The 27,924-nt window shown below is 37.5% G+C and overlaps 1 protein-coding gene across 1 annotated transcript; it reads right to left on the reverse strand.

The window, feature by feature from the left end:
- Positions 1 to 3,600: 3,600 nt before the first annotated feature.
- fzd10 (frizzled class receptor 10) lies at positions 3,601 to 6,582 on the reverse strand. The gene has a single exon (NM_130917.2). The coding sequence runs from the start codon at positions 6,043 to 6,045 to the stop codon at positions 4,303 to 4,305; it is 1,743 nt and encodes a 580-aa protein (NP_570992.2). The 5' UTR covers positions 6,046 to 6,582; the 3' UTR covers positions 3,601 to 4,302.
- Positions 6,583 to 27,924: the final 21,342 nt, after the last annotated feature.

Here is a 27,924-nt window from a genome sequence, read left to right on the forward strand (position 1 = left end):
TTGAGCACATGATCAATCACAGGTGTTTAAGAACTCGCTCAACAACTCTCAAAAAGCAAGTGGAGTAATATGTGTGTTACGTTTATTTGCTATAAATGCTCATGTTGTTCTGTGCATGTACTTTGGATTAGTTTGATACATTCAAAAAGAATGTTTTCTTTCAGCAGGTAAAGTTAAAGGTACAGTACATACTGTATATCTGTTAGCTTGTATTAATGGAAAAAATTGTAAATTATATATATATATATATATATATATATATATATATATATATATATATATATATATATATATATATATATATATATATATAWAAATTTAATACAAGAATTATTGTGTTTCTAAAAAATTTTAAATTGTTTATGTGAAGCATCATCAATGTACCATGATATGAAACTGAACAGAATCGATGGCATGATACTCTCAAGCGAACCCCACTGTGAGACCAGTGTAGGTTCTCACTCCTATTATATATTAAGAAAACTTACTGTTTCAAGTTACAGATTTTTACAGCTTTACAATTCCATATTTCTATGGAATGAAAAGATACCATTGATGTTAATGGTTATTCATGGAACCTTAATGCTAATAAAAAGTATTAAGTGTGAATATCCAGCCTGATCTCACGAGGAAACATAAGTATTTTATGTTTTGTCAGTTTAGTGGCTAATTCGTATGAGTTCAGTAGTATGAAAATGTGTGATTTTAAAAAGGAGGCATGGCCTCCAACTCCACCCCGAAGCCCAACCGTCACTGGGGGATAAGCAAATCTTACTAAAATTTATGAATGACATTGTACAAATTCATTAGTTACGAAATCAAAAAGTTACGAATTGCCGTGAGATTGTGTTGTAATATCAGGTGTTAACAGTGACGCATTGACTGACCACTTGTAACCGGGTCACCAATTAATGTGTAGAAGAAACTTACCTGAAACTGACTACCTAAATCTAAACTAAATAATGAATGTTTGCAAACCGAACTGAGCGAGCAAACACTTAGATAAAGCTGTCAGGACACTAAGAAGCAGCCCTTTCAGATGTGCAGAGCACTGGATGTGGCATTAAAATGAAACGGACTGCTGTCCTTTACACTTCAGCTCTTACCCAACTTCAAACACACACTCCATCTTCACATGGTGAACCCACCTTTAAGTCACAACTACAGAAAAAAGCAAGAAGAGAAGAAGAAAAAAAGGGAAAAGGAAAAAGTGAGATAGTCTTTAGAGAAGGAGGAGTGGTAACTGTCATTGATATTTACAGTTCGACTCACACACCCCAGGGCCCCGAGTCCAGGTGGCCCTTAAACAGCTTGGTGTGTACACAAGTGTATGTGTGCATGTGTGAGTGTGTGTGTCAAACGAGGCCTCTCTGATTCATGTGCCTGAATTTTGAAACACTACAAGGACTTTGTAGAGACTTGAATACCCCCTGGGCAAAGTACAGAACACACACTTCACTCAAGCCTTCTCATCAGATCAGACCTGTTTTAGATCTTTTTTCACACACACACTTTCTCACACACGCTGCACTTGACACCTAAAGTAAGCTTTTAAAGGGTAGAGAAATTGTCCAAACATACTATAATCTTTTAATGACTGAAATTGTAATAATCAATCTTTGCTATATTACCCACTTACTGTATTGTTGTGTTAGGCTTTAGCGAGCTTTAATAATTTGTGGGGGTAAAAAAAAACTACAGACATACTTTGATCCAGTTATATATGTTGTCTTTGAAGAAGGTAGAATGAATGAGTTTGGTTTACAGTAATTATTTGAAAAGGCTAGCAAAACATCTCGTGCTTAAGTTTCTATTTGTGCGTTTCCTGTATGAACGTTAAGATCAAAGTCAACATAAAGTTGATCTTAAAAAACCAATTGAAATCCTCAGCGTGGATTTATTTACAGGCGCATTAAGAATGAAGACAGATCAAAAGACACCTGATGATAAATCTGGGTGTGTGCATTGCTAGAGGAAACAAACTGCTTTTTCACAAACTCAATAATGTGATCATTTAATAACCACGCGTTTGATTCTATTGAAGATACTTCTAATTTTGTCAGGCATCAAACCAAATCAAAAACACATCAGGAAAACCAGCTTATAGGGCATGATTGGGCACGTTATAAGAAAGACGTACTTCCCTTTTTTATTGCGTGTTATACTTTCATCTAACTGTGCAGTGCCAGAAGGTCAGCCCCACCTGTCTACACAAAAGTTCTCTATAGATTTAAGCTAATGACAGATGTGATTAGACTACAAAAGGGCGTAATGTTAAAAAGATCTATATATTTGCAAGCCAAACAACTTTAACGTTCATTGTATGTGTATCGTGAACTTGGGTTTATCAGGTCAAGTCAATATTAAGGTATTAAAACCTTAAAATTGAGTAAAATAGATTGGTGTAGATTTCCATCAGATGGATGGATGGTAGGACAGTAGATAGATAGATAGATAGATAGATAGATAGATAGATAGACAGACAGACAGACAGACAGACAGACAGACAGACAGACAGACAGACAGACAGACAGACAGACAGACAGATAGATAGATAGATAGATAGATAGATAGATAGATAGATAGATAGATAGATAGATAGATAGATAGATAGATAGATAGATAGATAGATAGATAGATAGATAAGTAGTGTAAGGTTTTGCATTTTAAAAAAAGGTAAGCATAGAAAGACTCATATGTGAATGCTAGTTACATTTTTTTGAGCGATCTACTGTGCACTGTGAAAAAAGGCACTGTTAAATCAAAGCCAACACTTCAAAAATGACCCAATTTGATAGTACAAATAAAACCGAGATAAAAAAGCCAAACCTGGAGACCAAAACAAAACAAACTTTAAAGCCTTTGCTTCAGTATTGTTTATCAATGAAACATGGAAGTGAATAGATTAATTTTAATAAGATAAGGAATATGAAAGCCAGGGGCAATTTAATGAACAGAAAAAGGTCCTAAATTAAACCTTTCTTTCAAATCTTTGATGTCATTATAGGTTTTTTATATTAGTAATCTACTTATTACTAACCATTGTGGGAATCATAAGTCTAACTAACTCAAAAACATGAATGATTTTTCTCTTTTCTAAAACATTTGCAGGCAAAGAAAGTTGGTTAGCTCTAATCAATAGATGTCATTACAATACAATCTTTCTTAAAAGGAATAGTTTAACCAAAACGTTGTCACCCTCATGTTGTTACAACTCTATATGGTATTTCTTTATTATGCATTAGTTTGTTCCATACCAAGAGGAGTTTGTTTATTGTTGTACACCACATTGATTTATATTGTATGGACTCCTTTTGTGTTATTAGAAGAAAGAAAGTCATACAGGTTTGGAACAACACAAGGGTGAGTAAATAATGACAGAATGTTCATTTTCAGTTAAACTATCCTTTTAAGGTAGATTTTTAGTTTTTATTTTTACCTTAAGGATGTTTGGTAAGGTATGACTGATGAAGAATATTGCTTTAGTGATCCACAGCAAACACTTTTCTAATATTAAAATGTGACAGATTGCTTTATGAGGGAAAAAAAAAACTTTTTAAACTTAACATAAATAATAATATGCTTCTCACTTCAAACATGTAAAACTAAATTGTTTTATTTATTCTTATAAAATATGGACCTTTAGAAATATACACAAATGTATGGACATTAAAAAGAGCTTGGTGTAACAAAACAAACCAGGGACATGATCTCACTGTACAAAACCACTCAAATAACAAGGTTTTTCTCATTGTGTTGGCAATATTTAGTGCTTAAAGATTCACTTTGTTCCATTTAAAGGCCTAAAAATAGGCAGTTCATTCTCTGCCAAAGCCTTATTGAGCAGCTGCACTCCAATGTCAATGCAGTTGTGTATGACACAGCCTTCATTTCCATAGAAAAGCCACACGACTACACCACAGAGGAGCTGCTTTTCCTCCAGCCATTCACACCCATTGTTTGTCGAGTCCTTTCATTGTCTTTAATCACAGCTCTACAGAGTCCCTTTTTCTCTGTCACTAAGGGAAACAAACTATTGCACATGACAAGATATAGGCATCCCAATGACAGCACAAGGGACTCACTCCCTTTTACTTTGTTTTGTAATTCCAGTCTGCAAAGTTTCAGATGCAGCACAAACACTAGGAACTGAACAAACTTGTTGGGGATGCTGCACCTGAAGTTTGCATATAATAAATACGAGAATTGTGGAGTTCTTTGCTGGCTTGTCCTTTTATAAAGCAGTTTGTTAAAGTTCAGAGTTTTCATTTCTGGCTGTTTGCGTGTGCGTAGAGACCCAGCTCATACACAAGTTGCAGGAGGACCTGCTGGTTCGTACTTAGTTTTGTGTCCTTTTAGTGCAGGATGAGGCTTGAGGTAAGGTCCACTTCCTGTGAAAACACATGCAGCCTTCCTCCTTGTCTTCTTCTTAAGTTTGCGACTGAAAACATTCTGCCACGACTGCAGTGTTTTAGAGGTCCAGATCCACATGCCGCTGGTGATGCCCACCACCAACAACATGAAAATCTTTACCATGAAAATCTCTACGGCAGGGATGGAGCTCTTCATCACGCACTCTTCCCCACTTTTACCGTCATCGGCGCACTTCTGTTCTCCTGCTAGAATCTTCCAATAATCCATGTTGAGACGCTCGTAAAAATAGCAGGCGATGACGCAAGTGGCGGGGACTGTGTAGAGCACAGAGAACACGCCGATCCTAACCATCAGCTTCTCCAGCTTATCCGTATTCTCTCCCTCGGTCTTCATGACCTTACGGATGTGAAAGAGTGCAACAAACCCTGAGAGTAAAAATGAAGTGCCGATGATGAGGTAGCAAGAGAGAGGAATAAGAACAAAACCAGTCAAGGCTTTGACATCCATGCTGCCTACATAGCAGACTCCAGTGAGCTCGTCTCCTGCTACCTTCCTCATAACCAGGATCATGATGGTCTTGATGGCTGGTATAGCCCATGCCGCCAGATGGAAGTAGCTGCTGTTGGCTTCGATGGCCTCGTGACCCCATTTTTTTCCAGCTGCGAGGAACCATGTGAGAGTAAGAATGACCCACCACAGGGAACTGGCCATCCCGAAGTAGTAAAGAATGAGGAAGACTATGGTGCAGCCAGTGCTTTCCAGGCCTTCCTGGATGATGTACTGAACTCCAGTGTCACGATCACAGGCCACATTTTCCACCCCCACAAAAAGTCTTACAAGAAAGCCCACAGAGTAGACACAGTAGGACATAGAAAGGAAGATGATGGGCCGCTCAGGGTACTTAAAGCGCTGGGGATCAATGAGAAAGGTGAGGACAGTAAAGGCACTAGAGATGAAGCACAGTATGGACCAGATAGCAATCCACACCATGGAGAAGCGTTTGTCGCCCTGGCTCCAGTACACATCTACGTTGGAGTAACACTTGGGGGCACAGGACTCACTCTTTTGCACATAATGAAACTTTCCAGGGTTGCTGCATGTGGTCTTACCGACCCTCTCTTTAATAGGCAGTTCTTGGCTGTTACCTGGCCGAGGGGGTCGGGAGTCTGGCGACTGAGTGTGGGAGCCCTTTGGGGGCTCATCTGTGCCATTGTTGGGAGCTTCCATACAGAGGTAATTGGGGTCGTTTTTATTTGGCAGTCTGGAACAGTCCAGCGACTCAGGCCAGTGAAAGTTGAACTGCTCCATGATGGGAGAACACTTCTGCCTTGCCTGCTCGCACATCACTCGGCATGCTGGGATAGGTGTGGATACCTGTTCTGTGCACATGGGTGCGTAGAGTGAGCACAAGAAAAACTTCAGATGGCTGTGACAGCCGAACTCAATCAGCGGAGCAAACTCATGCAGCTTTATGGCTGCCTCATTTTGATCTTCATGTCCCATTAAGTTCGGCATAACTGTTAAGTTGTAGCCAATGTCCTTACAGAGAGGAATGGCAATCTCCTGGCATCTTCCTTCACCTGGCCGGTCCGGGTCGATGGAACTGATCGCAGAACAAAACCCAGCAAAGCACAGCAGCCCAAGGCTGAGTCCGACACCGGCAGCAAACATTGTCTTTCAATATTAACTCATGTATAGCAGATATTGTTCTCCGAAAAGCTTTGTTTCACTAGAAAAGTTTCTTCATTGTTGTTTTAGTTTTAATTTAAAAAGTTATTATATCCCAAAAAAGAGTAACAGGAGAATTTAGTGCGTAAAAATCTTCAAACAGATGAAAAAAAATGAAAAAAACTTTCACTATTTTGAGAGGTTTCGCGCTGTTAATGTTCAATTCCCAGTCCACAGATGATATACCCGTACTTTAAATCTCTCCAGTTCTGTGAAACATCGCTGACGGTCTGTTTCTTCACAAAAGTACACTTACTTTTCAAATAGCTCCCGCGCTACTTTAAACACACACACACATCCTCCGCAAAGTGTATCCAAACTGACCAAACGGAAGGCACGGTGTCGTTACATCGCAGTCATGTTAAATGAATGAACGAATCCTCTCCGTAAACGTGTGAGTATTCACTTTAGCTCGTGTCCGTTTCTCCCTGAAGAGCAGCTCTCTGCCTCGCGCGCTGTCTGTGTCTGAGCTCCTCCGCCACCGTCCTGAACTAACCTGCCAAAAGATCCGCCTTCAAAGACAGCTGCTTTACATAAGAAAGCCCAAACTGACACACTGATTATCCTTAAACCGTGCGGAACTGGCTGTGTAGACCTCAAATCCTCGTCACAATTTTACCACAAGATCACAGTAAATTACTCACTGGCCATTTGTTGTTGTTGTTTTCTTTCCCCGGATAACACCCTTGTGATGATTTACGGAAGACTTTTCGGCGCAAGTCAGTGAGAAATCTCTCGCCGAAGACGACCAAAAGGATTCAGCGGCTTTCCAGTCGAGATGTGTCTCCTTTCTCTCTACAACTGACGATTTTCACGCTCTGGCCATTGTGGGAAGAAAGAGTGGAAAGAAAAGAGAGTTTTTTACTCCTTGAAATACCCCTCGCTTTTTATTGTTGAATGAACTAGAACTGATGGCTGAAGAGTCTTTAATCTCTTACCCCACACAAGCATTTTATAGAATATCCAATAATGCCTATATATATATATATATATATATATATATATATATATATATATATATATATATATATATATATATATATATATATATATATATATATATATATATATTGCCACTTAAGTTATCAAAAACACAAATTAAAAAATAGATGAGATTTATTAATGCAGAATACAATTATTAGAGCAGTATTTACATTCAGTCTTGTATTTTTTTTTCTTTCTGTCTGATATATTTTAAAAAATTTTAATTATTTTATTTCATCACTGGAGTATTTTTGTGCGATATCTTTTAAATTGATTAATCAAGCTAAAACGTCTTGCTAATGTCTTATGTTAACATTTTTTAAATTTATATTTAAGGTATAAAAATCTTGCTATTCTGTCTTGTTTTATTACCCTAAACACTAATTTTATATTTAAATTTTTTATTATTATTATTATTATTTTTATTTTCATTCCTTCATTATTTTTCTTTCGGCTTAGTCCCTTTGTTTATCATGAGATCGCCACAGCAGAATGAACCGCCAACTTATCCAGCATATGTTTTACACAGCGGATGCTATTCCAGCCACAACCCAGAACTGGGAAACACATATACACACTCGCATTCACACACATAAACTGTGATCAATTTAGTTTACCCCATTCTGCTATAGCGCCTGTCTTAGAACTGTGGGGGAAGCCAGAGCACCCGGAGTAAACCTGTGCGAATATGGGGCTTGAACCAGTGAACTTCTTCCTGTGAAGCGACTGTGCTAACCGCTGAGCCACCGTGACATCCTATTATTATTTTATTAAGACTTAATATCTTACATAATTGTAAGGCAAAAAGTAATCATGCTTTTCAAGTAAATAATTTTAATCTAAGAATTAATATTTTTTTAATTTTAATTAAAATTTTTTAAATATTTTTGATATTTTTTTGCTAAAAAAAAGCAAGACAAGACAAATTTACACTGAACTTTTTTTTCAGTCTGTAATTTACAAGAAGTTTCACAGGAATGTTAACCACAGACTTCACACATAAATCAAACATGCCTTGAAAACTTCTTCCAGCTTTGTTCTTCTAACATCTACATGATTTTTTTAATGCATTATTTACATCAGAAACTTTTTTTTTTTACTACATTTTGTTACAGTGCTCATGTAACAAAGACTGTTGTGCCAGAAATCGCATTAATTTCCAAGTTTTGTACACAACACTGAGTGCTTTTAGAAATCCCTCTGCCCTTTACAATGCTTCAAATGAATATGCAAAATTCCGTCCTCGACATGAAAACACAGAACAAGTGGCCTTATGAACAGATGTGGGTGTGTAATGACATAAAAGACATTCTTAACATATGCTATGGTAGTTTCCAGTCTTCGCCCTCTGTGCTCAGTTGTAAATAGTTGCATGAGCACAGGATAAAATGCCTAAGGATGAATTCTTAGACAAAGAGCTTTTCAGTCTCGTTTCAGCAGATTCATTTTAACTCAAGTTGGCGGTAATGGCTGGCAAGCCAGGGCCTATAGTCTTAGCCGTAACCATCACTCTCCTCAAGGGCATATATACGTGCCAACTTTATAGTGTAAAAGTTAGTATTGTTAAAATCAAATGTCAGAGTTCAACTCATTTTAAGCAAGCAGGGGTGAACATTAAGGTTAGCTCATCCCATAAATGAAATCTCTGTGATGATTAGCTCACCCTCATGTTGTTCCAAGATATTTTTAATCACATTTGAGAGACTTCTGCTTGCCGGTCTTCTGAAGAGACATGATCGCTTTATGAGATGAACATTTTTAATGGCGTTTATTCAGATATAAACATTAAGCAAACTATGTTCAAAACATTTAAGCTTTACTACTGAAATTCAACCATGTTTAATGTGTGACAACCAAAGAGTATTACTTGTTTGCCAAGTTTATCAGTAAAATACATTACCCAACAGTAGTAATGAAAAATAAATGTGCTTTATTTTACATCTAAATTAACTCAAAAAGACCATGAAAGGTATCTTTGCATAAGCTGGCTGTTTTTAATAAGTCTCATCATGTGACAGACATGAAGAAGGCACAGAAGGCCTCATGGGGCAAAAGATACCAGATAGCTTATTGCTCTCACATTACCTAGTAAAACCATGATTTATCCATTAGTGATGGGTCGTTCATAAACAATTGGTTCATTTTGAACAAATCTTCAACATGACTCAGGAACTACGAGTCCTCTCAGGGAGTGATTCGTTCATCCGCGCGTGTGCACATTTGTGCAGGTGGTATCGTTCATTTCAACTCTTTTGAGCCGTTCATCGTGGAAAGGCAGAAGCCAGTAATATGCGTTTAGAGCTGGAAAAAGAATTGATCCGTTCATCTCTCGAGTACTCTATCGGGTCTGAGTTTCGTTCCTCACGGGCCAATCATATGCATTTAGAGCCGGACAAAGAATTGAACCTTTCATCTCTCGAGTCCTCTATCGGGCCTGAGTCATTCTGTCACGTGATGAACGAACGACTCAAGAATTAGAAGACTTGAAAGGTGAACTAATTATCATATCGACTCAGACTGTGTACATTGGTTAAGATTATATGTGATTGTCAGTGTAACGTGAACGAACCACTGACATTTGAAGACATGAAGAGGTGAGCTGAGCAAAGAGACAACAATACCTTCATAGACAAAAGAGCAGGTAAACATTACCTCCTTCTTATAATATTCTATTTATGACTTATCTGTCGTGTGATCAACTCTTTGGGCTAGTTGTAGATGTGTTTGGAAGCAATTCGTAACATTCATTCATTCATTTTCTTGTCGGCTTAGTCCCTTTATTAATCTGGGGTCGCCACAGCGGAATGAACCACCAACTTATCCAGCAAGTTTTTACGCAGCGGAACCCTTCCAGCCGCAACCCATCTCTGGGAAACATCCACACATACACTCACACACACACACACACTCATACACTACAGACAATTTAGCCTACCCAATTCACCTGTACCGCATATCTTTGGACTGTGGGGGAAACCGGAGTACCCGGAGGAAACCCACGCAAACGCAGGGAGAACATGCAAACTCCACACAGAAACGCCAACTGAGCCGAGGATCGAACCAGCGACCCAGCAACCTTCTCGCTGTGAGGCAAACGTGCTACCCACTGAACGAGACTCAAAGATCTGAGTCAGTAAAATGATCCGAACTTACCATCACTATTATCCATGTAACACATGACAACTGTAGTTGTCTTGGGATCTTTGTCTGAACACTGTATGAACACTTTTATGACATATTGTAAAATGCTTTTTAACATATTTTAGAAATGTTTTGAGCAACAAAGTTAGTCCCATATTATGAGTTTTGTGGAACTGTATACGAGACATGAGATTTGTGATATGCTTCAGAGACGTTAACAAATTCAATATACTTTTCATTGGTTTCAAGTGAAACTTTGAATTTAGTAATGTGATAGTAGCAATTTAAATAGGTGATCTTTTCCTATGCAATAACTGTGGACTCTTCTTCATGCAATTTTGCAATATCAGTTCAATTTGGATGTCAAAATGCAAACAGACTTTCTGTTGAACAAGTTTTGTTTCAGTGGTTTATGACATTCACCTGGCTTTCTGTTGCACTCATAAAACTTCACTTATAGTCTCCAATGCAGGCCCTGCTTGCACATGCAGTTACCGTTATCTGATAACAAGTGGTCAGCCAAGCATGGAAATGACCTGAACCTAGAGTTCTCAGCAGTGAGGGAAAAGTGAATTAAAGCTACAACAAAACAAAGGTTTTCTATTGAACTATAATTTATTAATGTGTCATAGTGCACCTGAAACAAACAGCTATTCAGCATTATGTCACACAAAAGCGGTGTGTAATACAAATGCTGCTTCACCTAAATCTACACTGTAAAAAAAAAAAATAATAATTTTTACAGAAAATATACCTACATTTTTTACAGTAATTTTTTGTCATTTAAAATTATATGTAGAACTTAGTAAAATGACAAGCAATCTCTCTAATTCACAGTTTGACTTTCATTTTAGGTACTTTATCATTAAAGACAAATTACTGACATTTATTGTTTTTTGTACAGGGACATTACAGTATTATTTATACAGTATTTTTTCTGTTATTCTAAATTATATTCAAAAGTCTGTAAAAATTACAAACAATATCTGTAAATTAACAGCTTGATTGTTATTTTATGTATTATATAAGTAATGAGAAATTACAGCAATTTGTCTGTTTTAAACAATAAAATTGCCATATTATTTACACAGTGTTTTTACCTGTTTTCTATTAAGTACATTTAAAATTACGTAAAATTAAAGTAATAAATTGTAATTACATGCTCTGTAAAAAAAAATTTAAAAATCGTAAAAAAAAGTCAAATGACTGGCAGCTACAGCTGCCAAACAAAAACCATAAAATTATGGTAAAATTTCTTTGTTGAAATAAAGTGCAAAAAATAATAAATCTACAGATATTTTCATTAAAATGTTTACAGAAAAACTCTTATTTTACAGACTTTTCCTTGATTACGATCAAATACGTTCAATAAAGTTATACACTAAGAGTTTTACAAAGAAACACTATTATTATTTTTTGCACTTTATTTCAACAAAGAAATTTTACCGTAATTTTATGGTATTTGTTTGGCAGCCGTAGCTGCCAGTCATTTGACCTTTTTTTTTAACAATTTTTTTTTCTTACAGTGTAGACAGTGGTGCCATGCATCTCCACTATTGTTCTTGATCATCCCTAAATCCCATGCTGGTCCACTTTGGCCCAAGGTATTTGGCAGACAAAGCATCCTGTCTGTTGATCCCAAGGAAGCCCCCACAAGGCCTAATGAAGTCCCGGAATCGGCAGTGCAAATGTGACTGACCCTGGCATGCATTGGCACAATTGCTTATCACAGAAATTGGAAATGTAGCTATATGCAACTTACAGTCAAAAGGCAAATGTATGAACGGTATGAGGATGAAAAAAAGTGATGTAATCCTTGTGTTTAGTCCAATGTAGCGAAATATAGGAATTGGTGCACTCTCTCACAACACATCCATTAATCATGTGATAGGTCATTATAGAGCAGTCTTATTTGTTCAATTCAAATGCATTTGACCACATGAGCATGTGCAATACAAAAGCAAACCAATTTAATGTGTTTTCAACTGGCCAGGTTAGTTTCAACTAGTTTCACCCTGTTTATGCCTGTATTTAGTCAAATTAAATTTTAAGACTTCAAATGCAGAAATCTCTCAGAGTTGTCTGAAATTTTCCTCTTAAATGAACTTTTTTCTCAGTCTCCTATGATTATGTTCAGTTATTTCATTTTAAAGGCAATGAAAATACAATTATTTGCCAGAAAAAGTGAAATTACTGAACCCCTACACATGGGAGGCTGAGAAAAATGTCTATTTGAGTAGAATTCTTCAGACAGCACTTTTGCATCTGAACACTTCATTTATTTGCATCAGAGATGGCCAAAGTTGGCCCAAGGTAATGTTTTATTTTGCCCGCTATCCCATCTAAAAAGTGAGGGACAATGTTGATGGTTGGGTTGAATGCCTTTGACAAATCGTCAGTTTAATTTTTGAGTTTACAGTATTCTTTTGTTTCTTGTTTTTATTGCTGAGCTACAAAATATGGCAACTGAAAATAAATGATTCAATTAAAGGTTGTGAATGAATCAGACTTTTAAAATGTGAATATTGTCACTTGACATAAAGTACATCTGACATCTATGAGCATATCAAACGCAGATGCAGCTCGACTAGTGTATTGGGCATTAAACTCCATTGTGTTATGAATTGAATTGACTATGTTTTTACAATAATAAGTTCATTATAAAATGTTAAAAATGATACTGCATTAGATATTAACCCTTTAAGGTGCACTTCTTTAAAATAATTTGTTTGACCCACATCTTGTATCCAATAATATGCTGACACTTCTCTGATAAATAGTAATAAGCAATTAAAATAATAATGATAACCTATGGCTAAAAGAACACGATTTCTAGTTTATTTTTTATATCACCAAATAAATAAGGAAATTCCCCTTGGCAAATTTAATGTAATAGGGTTTGGTATATTTTCGGCCCACAGCCCTCAATCAGGTTTGGTTTTTTGTCATTTATGAGAAAAAGTTTGGGCACCCCTCATATAAATGGTACTTTTGCAATGTAGATTGTGTCCAAGAAGCTTAACATAGATGAAGAAAAAAATTATGAAAAGCAATACCGATTTTTTTTATTGTAGAACATTCAAGCATTTTAGGCAAGCAGGAGAGTATTGGTAGAATGCTTGTTCTTGTTAAATTAAAAAAGGAATCATTTCATTTTAATACAGATGTCACTGTTGAAAGGTTTATTGACATCCACTAACGATGTAATGGAAGAAAACATCTATTAAAGGGACAGTTTGCCCAAAAATTTTAATTCTGTCATCATTTACTCACCTTTCACTATAGTTCAAGTTTCTTTTATTGGTTCTTAAAAATGTAACCCTGGGCACTTATTCCCAATTATCCATTAATTTAAATTTATTATTATTTTTTTTTACCAATATGGAAGTATGGGAACTCATAGAAACTCATAAAGATTTAATCTACATGAGGGATCGTACATGATGAGGTCATTTAAATTTGGGGTGAACTATCTTTTTGATAGGTGTACTGTATGATGCTTCAGCCTATCCAAGTGCTCAAAAACCCTATACAGTCTGACAATACTGGAAGATAATCAACAACCTGAGTGTTTCATTCATAAAATGCCTATTTGACATGCCGTTTAACCCATGGAGTCGTTAATAATGATGATCACATGTACAAACATACCATCATTTTTCCTGGCTTTGATATGTAAACACCATTTCATTGCTCTCTCTAATAATGAAGCCTTTCAGGATGTGTAACGTATCAGAGCCCTGTATGAAACACACACACAGACAGCCTCATTATCTCAATGACTGACGCTTCTGAAACATACATATAATACAGGGAGGGCGTTTAATTGAGATGCCCTGCTTTACCGCTGCGCATCCGGGCTGATTTGTTCATACTTTATTTTACACGTTTCTGTTGTGTGATTGTTTTGCAGGCCGTGAGGATTTGGCTTTGAAGAGCGGGAGAAGAACAGAGCGGAGAATCATGACCATTCAATCTTTATCATCAGTAGCCTTGGCAGCTTCTACTTTCCCTTTCATGTTTTGTGTTTATTTCTGCGACTAGCATCCACCGCCCTCACCGTTTCATACTCAGTCATTTCTACAGTTATCCTTTATACCCACACACGCACGCACAGACACCCACACAAACACACACTCACACACATGAACTTTATCTCTTCCAAAGCACAGCAGCAGCAGCAGCTCGCTGGGCTCCATCTTGGTGGAAATCAGAAAGTGTGAGATAATTCTGTAACTAATAAAGAGAAGGGAGGCCCTTTGATGGCTCAGACTGAAAAGATATTTCATGTTTTTTGTGTGTGAGGGATTGGAGAGATGTGTGATTGTATGGAGGCTGCGCGCTCCCCTGCTGTTCTTCTCTGCCTAGAAGCTGGCCCCCCTCTGGCTAATGTTATGGAGAAAGGAAGGCATTTTAGGGCTGCCTCCCCCCATTCTCTCAGCCCCCCTTTTTTCTTTTGTTCCCCTTTGAAGAATGACTTTAGACATTTTATTTACATATTTAACCATGGATGAAAGAAAAGAGGGTTGCGAGAAAGAAAGCTCCCCGGGCTCTAGTGGGAATTTTGATAAGTTTAAATGAATGGAAATCTTATTAGCTTTTTTTTTTAGACGAGTCAAAGCTTATGTTTCTGGTGACGTTTTACATTCTGACAACAGGAGAGTCCTACATGTGAGATGAGGTGGACACGAAGGTCGTCTTCATCCTCTTCGACAAAACTCCTTTTTCCTTACTGATCTTCCTGAAGTTGTCAACTGGCAAGTCAAAGTGAATCCCTGCGCACTTCAAACTGTGCTTTGAGGGAAAAAGTGCAAGTATCAGCTTGAATTCGCATGAGCTTATTTTTTTATATTGCAGTATGTGTGTGGTTTTAAGAGCCGGAGCTGCGGGTAGATTTGGGGCCTGAAGGCCGTGTTGGTTACAGATACAGGAGGACCATGGCCTTAATCTGCTTATCATGTCTCTGTTCTCCTCTCAAACTGTTTTGTACTCTGAAATAGGTCACATATACATGTGCATCGTGTTATCAAGTGTATCTGAATCAAAAGGATTTGGTTTTTACCAAAGATGTTCCATGTTTGTCTTACTTTGGAAAAAAATACTTTATTGGCATGCTTTTTAAAATAAAGTAAGTAAACACAGCAATGTACTATTGTTTTAATCATGAATAAAAACCTATTAACACGTTAAATCTAAAATTTTATTGTATTTACTTACCGGCCACTTTATTAGGTACACCTGTCCAACTGCTGGTTATTGCAAATTTCTAATCAGCCAATCACATGGAGCAGCAACATTGTCAAGATGATCTGCCGCAGTTAAAATCCAGCATCAGAATAGGCAAGAAAGGTGTTTTAAATGACTTTGAACAAAACATGGGGTTGGTGTCAGACTGGTCTGAGTATTTCAGAAATTGCTGTGCTACTGGGATTTTCACGCACAACCATCTCTCCGGTTTACAGAGAATGATCTGAAACAGAGAAAATATCCAGTTAACGGCAGCAAATACCTTGTTGATGCCAGGGGTCAGAGGAGAATGGCCAGACTGGTTCCAGTTGATAGAAAGGCAAAAGTAACTTAAATAACCACGAGTTACAACCGAAGTATGCAGAAGAGCATCTTCCAACTTTGAGGCTGATGGGCTACAGCAGCGGAAGACCACACAGGGTGCCACTCCTGTCAACTAAGAACAGGAAACTGAGGCTTGCACAGACTCACCAAAATTGAACAAGATTGGAAAAACATTGCCTTGTCTGATGAGTCTTAATTTCTGCTGCGACATTCTGAGGGTAGGGTCAGAATTTGGCATCAACAACATGAAATCCATGGAATCATCCTGCCTTGCCTCATCAGTTCAGGCTGGTGGTGTCATGGTGTGGGGGATATTTTCTTAGCACACTTTGGGTCTATTAGTACCAACTGAGCATCGTGTCAATGCCACAGCCTATCTGACTATTGTTGCTGACCATGTACATTCCTTTATTACACAGTGTACCATCTTCTGATGGCTACTTCCAGCAGGATAACGCACCATGCCATAAAGTGCGAATCCTCTCAGACTGGTTTCTTAAACATGACTATGAGTTCACTGTACTCAATTGGCCACCACAGTCAACAGATCTCTATCCAGTAGAGCACGTTTGGGATGTGGTGGAACAGGAGATTCACATCAGGGATGTGCAGCTGACAAATCTGGAGCAACTGTGTGATGCTATCATGTCAATATGGACCACAATCTCTGAGGAATATTTCCAGTACCTTGTTGAATATATGCCGTGAAGGATTAAGGCAGATTTAAAGGCAAAAGGGAGTGCAACCCTGTAGTAGTAAGGTGTACCTAATAAAATGGCCAGTCAGTATATATATAAATGTAATGTAATGTGTATTTATATAGCGCATTTATTGTGTATCTCCATCTATATATCACCATCCATAATTGTAATACTATTTGCTGTTTATGCTGTATTTATAATAAAATAAATGCCTTAAAAAGAAGACAAAAACATAAAAAAACATGTCAATCCCAATGTTTTATGATGCAGATATATGATTAATTGTTGTTTACTTATGCGTGAAGTCATATAGTATATAAAAGATTTATTTCTGATCATTGATCTTTAAAAGAAAAGCATGCCATTTTACCCCTCAAATAAAAAAAAGCATTACATTTAAGTCAGAGATCTCCGCAATTGCATGAGTATGTGCCAGTTCATTCATTCTTGACAGACCAGTAAAGGATAAAAAGTCTACAGCAATGCAGACATGTCTATCTGAGTAAGAATTCAGAATCACAGACTGCAAAATTAATCCCCTCATTGCATAGACCCCCTCATTTTCAAAATGCAAAAGGCTGTTTAAAAACTCGCCTCACTTCTCAAAAGGGTCAGATGATTTGAGGAAAGGCTTGTGAGCTCTTCAATTAATAATTTAAGTGCTTGACTACTTCAAAGCCTGCTGTGTTTTATGCACATATGGTTTTAATGGTTCAATAACACATAATTTATTTATGAATCTTAATGTGTCCCTTTATATATCAGACATATAATCATCCCGGCCCACTTTGAAAACATGAACAGATTTTCTATTGTTATATCTGGGAATTAGCACTGACAGCTGAAAAGCACTGCATGAAGCTTTAAAGCCAATCATAAACAGGTTTTCCTGTGGTTTATGATGAATTTTCATTTCATAACATTCACTACAAAACCCTCCATTGGGCATTAACTAATTAAGCACTTATGTTTTGGCATGGTTAACGTATTATTTTAATTTATGGCATGTATAATCCACATTATAAGCATTTCTTTCTCAACTCATAAACTGAATCACATCAGAGATAATCAATAAACAAAGGGCTCAGAGACAACATAAAAACAGTGCAGTTCCTGCGGTCGCGCTGATTTGTGTGCTTGAGCTCTGATGTGTGCTGTAAACACAGATGACTTCATGTGTTGTGTTGGTAATAGAAGTGTCAGAAGCTCACTTTGAGAGCTCGTCTTCAGAGCCGTGCTTCGCTCTGACCTCATTCAGCTTTCAAGTGTCCATCTTTTAACTGAACTTAGTTACTTTAAGTGTTCACACAAACCCCAGGCAGACAAGCCAAACACTGAAATGACACTCTTTACAACCCAACAATTGACTCTTAAAAATAAAGTTTTCACGACAGGCAGTGATGCCATAGAAGCACTATTTGGGGGGTTCCCCAAAGAACTTTGAATAATCGACAGTTTATTTAAAAGTAAGGTTTGGTTTGAAGAACAGTTAAAAAAAATCTAAAGACCATATAGTGTAAACTGTAAAGGGTAAGTTATTGATTTTTCTTAAGAGAACCATCAATTCCAATAAAGAACCTTCAGTGCAATGCAAAGGTTCCTTAAATATTGAAGGTTTTCATAGACCCATTTATAGAAGTAAAGAGCATTTCGCATAAAAAAAACTTTAATGTCATCATTGATTATATTAAGATCCTTTAATATCAATGGAACTTTTTCCATTCCACAAAAGCTACTTTGGAAAAGTTAAGTTGTTGAAAGTTCTTTAGTTCATTAAAATGTTCTACACTTTAAGAAATAGTGTTTTTTTTTAGTAAGCCAAATGGTTTTTCTTTGGCATCGCAGTAAAAAAAGAAGAATAAAAAAGGAAAGAAAGAAAGAAAGAAAGAAAGAAAGAACATGTAGATTAAGATTACACAATCGTTTTAAATACTGTTCTATGTGCTAATCTATGCACTCTAAGAATTAAAGACTCTGTAATAATGTTTTTGCAGTGATGGTACAGAATAGTTTTGGGTTTTCCAGTGAACAGTTCAACCAACCAACCAACCAACCAACCAACCAACCAACCAACCAATCAAAATTTATAAAAAAAAATGAATAACCTTAAATGGAAAGCTCACTCAAAAAAAACGAAAATTCTCCCATTTTTTACTTACCCTTAAATTTATTTATTTATTTTTTATTTTTGAAGAAGAATGTCTGTATTTATTGATTTCCATAGTAGGAAAAAACAAAAACCTCAAGCTCCTATAGTCACCAGTAAAAGGTAGCAGATTTTTCATTTTTAGATGAATAATCACTTTAATTTTATTTGCAGGTCAGTTTGACACAAAACACAAAATTGAGTTGTTATAAATATGGGTTAACATTTTTAACAGTTATAGGTTCATAATCATGCTTTGCAAATTTGGCATTTCATGTTTGAAAATTCTGGGTAATTGTAAAATTTAAGTAAATGGAGTCCTGTATTATTTTCATTCACTTTTCACACTAATTCTAACAATTAACAATTAATTCTGGGAATTCATGAACTGTTAATTTACATTTTGTTTTGATAAACACCAGATGAATCTGCTTTCAGTGTTTTTAGTGTCACTGATTGGATTAGTGCAGTGTACACAACCTGTGAATATAATAACTTTAAACATCATTAAATTATATATGGGCAACTGACTTAGCATTTATACATTTTACAAATAAACATAATTTAGTGCTGTTTATTATTTACTTTCTTCATCACTATCAAAAATTTAAATTTTTTATTGGGGACAAAACAACTGCTGTACAAAGCTGTCCATCATTTTAACTGAATTGGTCACGACTAAAAATATTTTTGAAAAGCCTCCATTTTCACAGTACACACTACATCTTGAAAACACATTATCAAATGTTTTCACTTAGCTTCTGCATGAAATTATATATTTTTATAAAAATCATTGCAGTGTTGACATGGCCTTGACATGAGTCATCTTGCCGGCTGCAACATTAAAATTGTACCTTCAAAATTAATGTTGAAAAATCAAACTTTCTTATGCAAAGTAGTGCAGAAAACTTGAAAACTTTTTCAGTATTTAGATTTTAGAACAATATTTAACTCCTAAGTAGTTTTGATATGTTGTAGTGACTGAAAAGTACTCGTAGTTCTTGATGGGGTGGGTGCTTGAGTGTCAGTCACTAATCAGGAGACACTCTGTGTTTCTTGCACTTGCCCCCTTTTTGTCATTTAATCTGTCTCTGTCTGAGTGGCAAAGCTGGAATCAGTAGTGCTGGGGGTGAAGAATGAGGAGGGGTGATGGAAAGAGAGAGGGATGGAAAAAAGAGGATATGGGGACACCCCACTGGTTTTGGCTCAGGAGGAACCATTCACACAGAAGGCCTTCTTGGGTTATTCCCACAGTACTCTCTTACTAAGCACACACACATATACACACTCCAGTCAAATTAGATTAGAGCCCTCTTCTGTCAAGTTATACTCAAATGCTGGCCTTTTCATTGCCATCGACCCCTGACTCGCCTTTATGATGATACACCCCCCCCCCTCATAAAATACTACACATAATACTATAAAAAAATACCATATATATATGCTGCTTGTTCGGATTACTTACTCATTTTCGACAGTTTATCTGTATTATGTTAAATTCACATAGATTGTATAAAATGTCACTATCACCTCACAGCGAGAAAGTTGCTGGTTCAAGTCTCGACTGGGCCAGGAAGTCTTTCTGTGTGGAGTTTGCATGTTCTCTACATGTTTCCCCACAGTCCAAAGACATATAAGTGAATTAGATAAACTATATTAGCCATAGTGTATGAGCGTGTGCATTCATTCGTGTTTCAACACAAATGAAGTTTATTTAATTGTTTTTACAAATGTAAGTGAATTGAAAATAAAACAATTCAGTCCTCCAAATATTTTAAGAATTGGGTTGATTTAGCTTTAAATAAGTAGTTTGAACAAGCAGCAAAAATCATTGCTTTTTTTTTTTTTTTGAGTGAGTGAAATAATGTATAGGGGTTTCCAGCACTGGGGTTCAGGAGTTAGTGTACGCTCAGTGCTAGGATGTGGCTGGAAGAGCATCCGCCACATAAAATATATGCCAGAGTAATTGGCAGATCATTCTGCTGTGGCAACCCCTGATAAACTTGGGATTAAGCCAGAGGAAAGTGAGTGATTCAGTGAGCAAGTGAGTGTCTGTGTAATTATTTTGTGTTGGGACAATGTGAATACTTTACATTTGCTTAACTACCCATGAAGTGGGTGTATAATTCCCAGCATGAGGAATTGCATTAATATGGGAAAATGTTGACAAAAGAAATCTTATGTGTTTTAAGTAAAACTAAATTAAGAGGTAAGAGTTTAATCTTGACGAGTCCATTTACATCTGCTTGCTCAAGGATCGAGAAAATCACTCGAAGTAATTGTTATAAACTCTTAAAAATAATAAATCAGTAAATCAAGCATATTCCCCTAGTTTCACATACAAGGTTTAAAGCTAGTCAAGATTACATTGCATGTTTGAGCTGTCTCAACTCAAAAGAACTTGCAGTGAGATGTCTTAAAATACATCAGTGTCATTTTTTTTCACCAGGTGCACACCAGTAATATATTTTTTTTAGGCTATTTTTTATAAATTTTGCTTAAATAGCCTATTTAACTAAGGCCTAGTCCTAGCTTAATCTAAGCCCTGATTGTGAAACTGGGCCATAATGTTTTATTTTTTCATAAATGTTTATATATATATAAACATTTGGTTTATATATATATACAGTGATATTCACAGTGGTTTTACTTCTCTGTAATGGTTTAATGAACCCTAAAAAAAATTATTCAGTCAGGAAAGGGCAAGACTGTGTATGACTTCTCTCTCTCTCTCTCTCTCTTTCTATCTATCTTTCTCTCTCTGTGAGTTTTTGTGTTTAAAGGGAGGGGTGTCAGTGAGAACTCGTCCAGCTGTTCATTGTGTCAACCTGTTACTACCCTTGAGAAAGGAAGTAAGCCGTCTGTATGTGTGTGTGTATGAGAGAATCCGAGAGCAATCTCTTTATTACAGCCATCACCACACTTTGTCTCTCATTCTTCACCCTATTCAGCCATGAAGCCTCTCACTAATGCATTTACGACTGGGTGTTTGCAGTGGGCCTCAGAAAAGATTAATGTACATGCTCCTGAGAGAGAGTGAGAGCATCTAAACTCGTGTTTTTATTAACAAAAGCTGAAGGCTGATCCTAAACATCATGTCATAGCCTTCAGAAAAAAAGCAGTGCCTGCGAGGGAGCAATTCCCAAACTAGCACTGTATTTAATTGCCCAGGTCAGTGAAAATCTCTGAATGCAGGGAGCTGTGAAAAGACCAGTGAATTATGACTATCTCAACAAAGTCTGTGACTGTTTCATCCCGCAGACCTGTGAACCGGCTTCCTTTAAAGTCTGATGAAAGAGAGAGAGCGAGTGAGTGAAAGGATAGATTAAAAAGAAGTCCTCTCCCCTAAGCTTCGAGCGCTAAGCAGCTTTCATTTATTCTCTTATGTCCTAAGTAAGATGTTCTGTACTATTACTAAAGGCATTCTGGAAAACTTTCAGTGGTGGACTGAAACTTCACTCGGGTTTGTAGCACTTACGCATAAACAAATTTAATCACTTGCTTCAAGGAGAGTTTCAGCTTGGTTAAAATATCTAATAGGACTCTTCAGTCGACTTAATTTGATGATTTAGAGCCGTCTCGATCCATCTGAGGAAATTACAAATAGAAAGGGCACTTTTGGAGGGTTTATTTTTGGGCCTGGGTATGAGAGACGGAGGGAGGGAAAAGAGAGATGATGAAAGCAAGAGAGCGAGAGAAGGAGAGAGAGCTTTGGAAAAGGAAAATCCTCTATAAAACTTTCCTCTCTATTCATTATAGCACATGGAAGCCAATTCATGCAGCAGCAAATTGAGATCAAAGTCAAATTAAAGCTGACTCTTTCAAAGGCAGATAAAACTAAGCGAGCCTGCAGCGAAATTTTCTCCATTGATTTCTTCCTCCTTCACTTTCTCCTTCATACTTGTGCTTTGCTTCTGCTGTGATCCTTGGGACTTCCTTCTAAGAGGAAGAGGCTTTAAAAAGTCCTGCAGTGGAGTGCTGACAGGACTGAACAAACAAAACCAAAAACCCTAAAAATTCAGCCAAGACAAAGTGCCGCAGTAATACAACTCATAAAAATTAATGACGCACAATAAACTTTAAAAGCCACCTATTATGGTCTTTTTTTAATGGTGATTGACTTGTAAGCCCCGTTCTAAAAGTCTAGTCCTACACAGTTATATGAAGCATTTTTTTTACATTATCACTTTATCTCTTAGGCCCTGTTTACACTAGTGCGTTTTAGTTTTAAAACGGCGTTTTAGATAAAAAACGATCCACACTAGCGTTTTACCTAGCGCCTCTGAACATATCTCCGTCCACACTACGCCACCAAAAACATATATCATGTGATCATTCGCGCACTCTAGGCATGCGCGTTCTAGTATAAACAGAAAGCATGCGTCTCGCTTGGCATTTGGTTATTGTTAGTCAACAAACGTCAGTTGAACATTAAACGTGATGGCAAAGAAAGTAAGAGAGGTATTTTTGTGGACAGACGACGAGGTCGAGTTGTTACTAAACGTAGTAAATGAATAACTGCACAATGGCGCCTAAAACAGACAATAGTGCAAACAACTCTCTCATTTCTGTGCCCATGTCGTTGTTTACAGTACTGTCTTCCAGTAGTGTTAAAGCCATGTGTTATAGTCATGTGATAAAGGCTTGACGAATAGAATAAGGATACAGTGACGAAGGCAATGACACAAAAGCCCCAATCACGTTGTAAATCTCAGCAGACCCGCCTCCGTTTTCAGATGTCTCTGTTTTTCCTCATCCACACTAAGACGGAGCAGCAGCATTTAAGCATGAAAACGGACTCTCCAGCGTTTTCAAAACGCTCCATTTTCAGCGCTCGAGAACTCCGGCGTAGTGTGGACAGATGGCGTACCCGTAGCAAAACTTATGCGTTTTAAAAAGAAAATGCATTAGTGTAAACGGGGCCTTATTCAACAACAGCATCAAAAGATCTCGCACCTAGCTAAGTCTTTGATATATTTCAACAAGCCACTTTTTTTAGTGGTTGGATAGAGAACACATGCTGACAAAATGACTTTTATTATCATTAAATAATTCTTGCACAATACCCACGTCACTTTGCCTTTTTAAGAGAAGCGAACCTATATGCATTTGCTAATTGAGTTATTTCCCTGGGTAACTCCCAGGGTGGCGAAGTCTGTCTGATTTTTATTTAAAGATGGTTAACTTTTATCCCCATCTCCTCACCACAATAGCATATACTGTACGCGTTGGTGTTTTTAAAAATAGCTCTTATGTCCCATGTTGTTTGAATTTATGATTAATTTATGTAGCACCGTTGTTCTGTGACACACAACATTTTGTTCCTCTGAATGTCCATGCATGTAGCGGAATGACAATAAAGCTCAACTTGACTTGATTTAATACTGTGTGGCACGGATGCAAATTAGTTTATGCGATAGGCTGCCCAATGCAAGTTCAATGTCGCCATGAAGACTACACACTTACCGCTTTCGCTCAAGAGTGCATGCCGATGTTGGTACCTGAACTCAATCAAAAGCACTAGAATATGTAAAAGAGACGAAACACTTTTCCCAGTATGCTCAAGAACCCTGCACTCAGAAAACATCACTTTCCTGCACACTGCCATTATTTTTGCAATTGCACTTTCCAATACATCAACCTCCAGGAATTTTATTGCATATTTACTCCATCACACTGTAGGTGGGAAGCTGACAATGCAGGAGATCATAAGCTGACTCAGAATGATCACCACCCACCACCAGCAGCAGCCTATACTGGTCTTGTCTGTTTCTCTTTTGTCAATCCTGCCCATATCCAGATTAAATAATTGTTGTGGTCATCAATGAGTCAAGAATGCAAGACTGACTCCTGCAAAGACCCCAGTGACAGATGAATCTCTTCGTTGATCTTGTCAACTAGTCAGAACAAACGCCTACAATGAATGCTTATTGTTCTCCAGCTCTCCGACATCCAGATTGCAGCTCTGCCCATGATGTTTTGCCAAAATAAAACTGGTTACTTTGAATGAACCTATTTTCTCCCAAGGTTTTTTCTTCACTTCCTTCAATTGGTAGAGTTTTGGGTCCACTGTTGCCTTTGGTTTGCCTGCTTGGGGCAGCTGGAGCTGCACTTTAGTGAAGCTGCTCTTCTGTGGATTTTTCTTCAACGATGGCAATTGTATTAAACTGAATTAAATGAACTGAACTTCAACAGTAACACATATATTAGACTGAACTGAATTTGTTTAAGTTAACTAGAACAACACTAGCATTCTACCACTTCTCTCTTGTCTGCCTATGCAGAATGATCCACAGTCTTAAATATTTTTATGGCTTTTCATTATGTTTCCTTCATCTATGCTTGACACAATCTGAATTGTAATAGCACTATAGAAATAAAGAGTCATTGGAATTAACTACGAGCAGCTCACAGTGGGGCAAGAGAGAACCAAGCATCTCTCGAAACTCAATGAACTGGATGATAGCAAACCCTACCTCCATACCTTTGAGTTTATTGTCATCGAGGATAACTGGGACAATCATGAGTGTGTGTGTTAGCACCATTTTTTACTATTCTTTATTTATCTTTTTATCCATTTTAGATACTATTCTCTCTAGCCTCCACAATATTATGATTATGATATGGCCAAGCAAGAAATCCTGGTGAGAAATGGACTGTCACCTGTGTGTGCAGGGACTCCATTGCTGCCCAGGTTGCTAAGCGAGTAATAATTAATCATTTTCTATGATCACTTCCTTGAGATTATAGATGCACAATCCCACCTGCCTGGCTGTGCTGGTAAAGTAAGTGGAAGTTTTGGAGGTATCATTGGCCTAAGATGCTTAAGAGAGAATGGCAATCCAACACTAGAGGGTTAAAACCGAAAAGGCGCACACTAAATGGCACCTCAAGGCTAGTGAGCAGACTGAAAGTCACAAAATCCAGAGAATGAGCCCACAAGGCTGTAGTGGTGTCCCTATATTCTGGCAGGTCTATGCAACCCTGGCAGAAAAGCCACCATCTCATCTTCAAGTCAATATATAAAGTGTCCTCACCCGCCATGTTACCATCTTACTGCACCTCAGACCCGGGAACCCTCCGAAACTGTTAATGCTTAAGTTTGGGTAGTAGACGGAAAGGTCAGAAGCCAACACTTCCCATTAGTGATGGGGAGAGTACCAGTTTTGCTTGGTGCATTATTAAAAAAGTTAAGTCTGTCTATACCCAGCCTGCTTATACAATTGACCATCTAAGAGGTGACCTTCAACCTTGCTGGTATGGACCTGGTAGGTTTCCTGGCAAAGTCTGTCCACAATCATGAAAACATCCTTTTCATCGTCATGACTGTGCTCCTATTTTGTCCCTAATACAAAGTAAGGCCCTTCTCTGTTTAGGCCCACATCGTACCATCAGCAAGCATGAACAGGACATGTTTGAGTGCTTCTAGTCAAGGAACTACTGGCCAAATCCCAACATGCACATCAGTGATTTTATGACTGGTCAACTCAACCAAGTGAATTCCAGCCTGGAGCAGGGTACGGGTGCAACAGCCCATAGAAAATTCCACATTCTTTGTATACTGGCTGGTCAACTACCAGATATACCCAATTTACATATTAACTTGCTGAGGAAATGGATTGCTCCTGTGCGACAGCTGGTAGTCCAATAGTGCACCTGGGACAGCAGTTGTTCATTCTACAGAAATTGAGTTAAATTCCATTGTCAGTCTGTATGTGGAATTTTTTTTTACAGAACAGCCCAGACAACCCAACATCTTTCAACATAAAAATAAATATGGAGAGTCATTATTTATTCAAAAGTCCATGTGAGTGCTGCAATTTACTCTTTGGCCTCAGTGGGGCCTCACCTCTTTCCAGCAAATGATGAGGCCACACCAGGTGTTTGCGGTGGTGTACCTGGATGAGGCTTATAAAACCTTGCAGTCCCTCAAGCAGGCACTTTACTAATTACCTATTTTTCATGCACCTGACTTCAGCTGCCTCCTCATCCTCCAAACAGAAGAAAGGAGCTCTAGCCATTAAGTATGAGCTGCGTTACAATCTTTTAGGAAAGGGGTTTAACCCTGGTAATGGACCACACTCCCCTCCAATTATTGGCACACAACATCAACCCTTACATTACCTCAGCAATGCAGATGGTTTCTTCAGTATGTGGTCGAAATGGGCAGGTCTATCAGTTATTCTTTACCTCCCACCCCAGCCTCTCTACCGTCTCCACAAAGAACACACTGCTGCAGGATACAATCAGCGGACTGTAAACACCCTATTCTCTATTTCACCAGCACGCCCTGGAACCCTATTCTTAGACAGCATCACTTTCCTGCACACTGCCAGTATTTAAAACATCACACTTTTCAATGAATCACTGTCTGTGGATTTTTTTTTTTGTGAATTTACCTAATTTTCTGTCTGTGTAATCACATTCAATGACAAATTTAATGTTATAATAATAAATATTTAAGCGTCGCAGTGGCGCAGTAGGTAGTGCTGTCACCTCACAGCAAAAAGATCGCTGGTTCGAGCCTCGGCTGGGTCAGTTGGTGTTTCTGTGTGGAGTTTGCATGTTCTCCCTGCATTTGCGTGGGTTTCCTCCGGGTGCTCTGGTTTCCCCCACAGTCCAAAAACATGCAGCACAGGTGAATTGGGTAGGCTAAATTGTCCGTAATGTATGAGTGTGAATGAGTGTGTATAGATGTTTCCCATCTTCGGCATCCCAAGTTTGCAGGCATCTAATCCTGTACTTCTATACTATACAATTTAGATACTCTAGAATATTTTTTTAATGAGCCAAAATAAGTCGCTACTCTACATTTATTAAATATAAATGTATGTAAATGTAAGTAGTTTCATTGTTATTTATTGTGTTGCTGTGTTATTTAACAGTAGTTATTATTTATATATACCACAAAATAAAGTGTAATATGGTGATCTTAAAAACAGGACAAATGAACACTTTAATTACATGGCTATTAGGTAGAAAATGTATTTCAAAACTGATCTACCAAACTAAAAATCCAAAACTTGTAAATTATAACCACTTCCAATCTCTTAAATAACCTATTTAACCTATTTATTTTGCGGAATTGATAAAGTTCTGAAGAAGTACATCCGCCATGTTGTTATTATTAATATTAATTGTTATTATTGATAAGTGGCAGTTGTGTTGCTTCACTTCTATTCAACAAACCCTCTTCTGGGATCTCATAGGACAGTAAAGTGTCCTTTGGATGTGTCTGACTTTTGACGCTAGAGTACAACAACATACTAAACAGCGATC

This window comes from Danio rerio, chromosome 8 (assembly GCF_049306965.1).
Source record: "Danio rerio strain Tuebingen ecotype United States chromosome 8, GRCz12tu, whole genome shotgun sequence".
Lineage (NCBI taxonomy): Eukaryota > Metazoa > Chordata > Actinopteri > Cypriniformes > Danionidae > Danio > Danio rerio.

Excerpts from the sequence above, each read along its gene's own strand:
- fzd10 (NM_130917.2), bottom strand. The coding sequence starts at position 6,045 with ATGTTTGCTGCCGGTGTCGGACTCAGCCTTGGGCTGCTGTGCTTTGCT.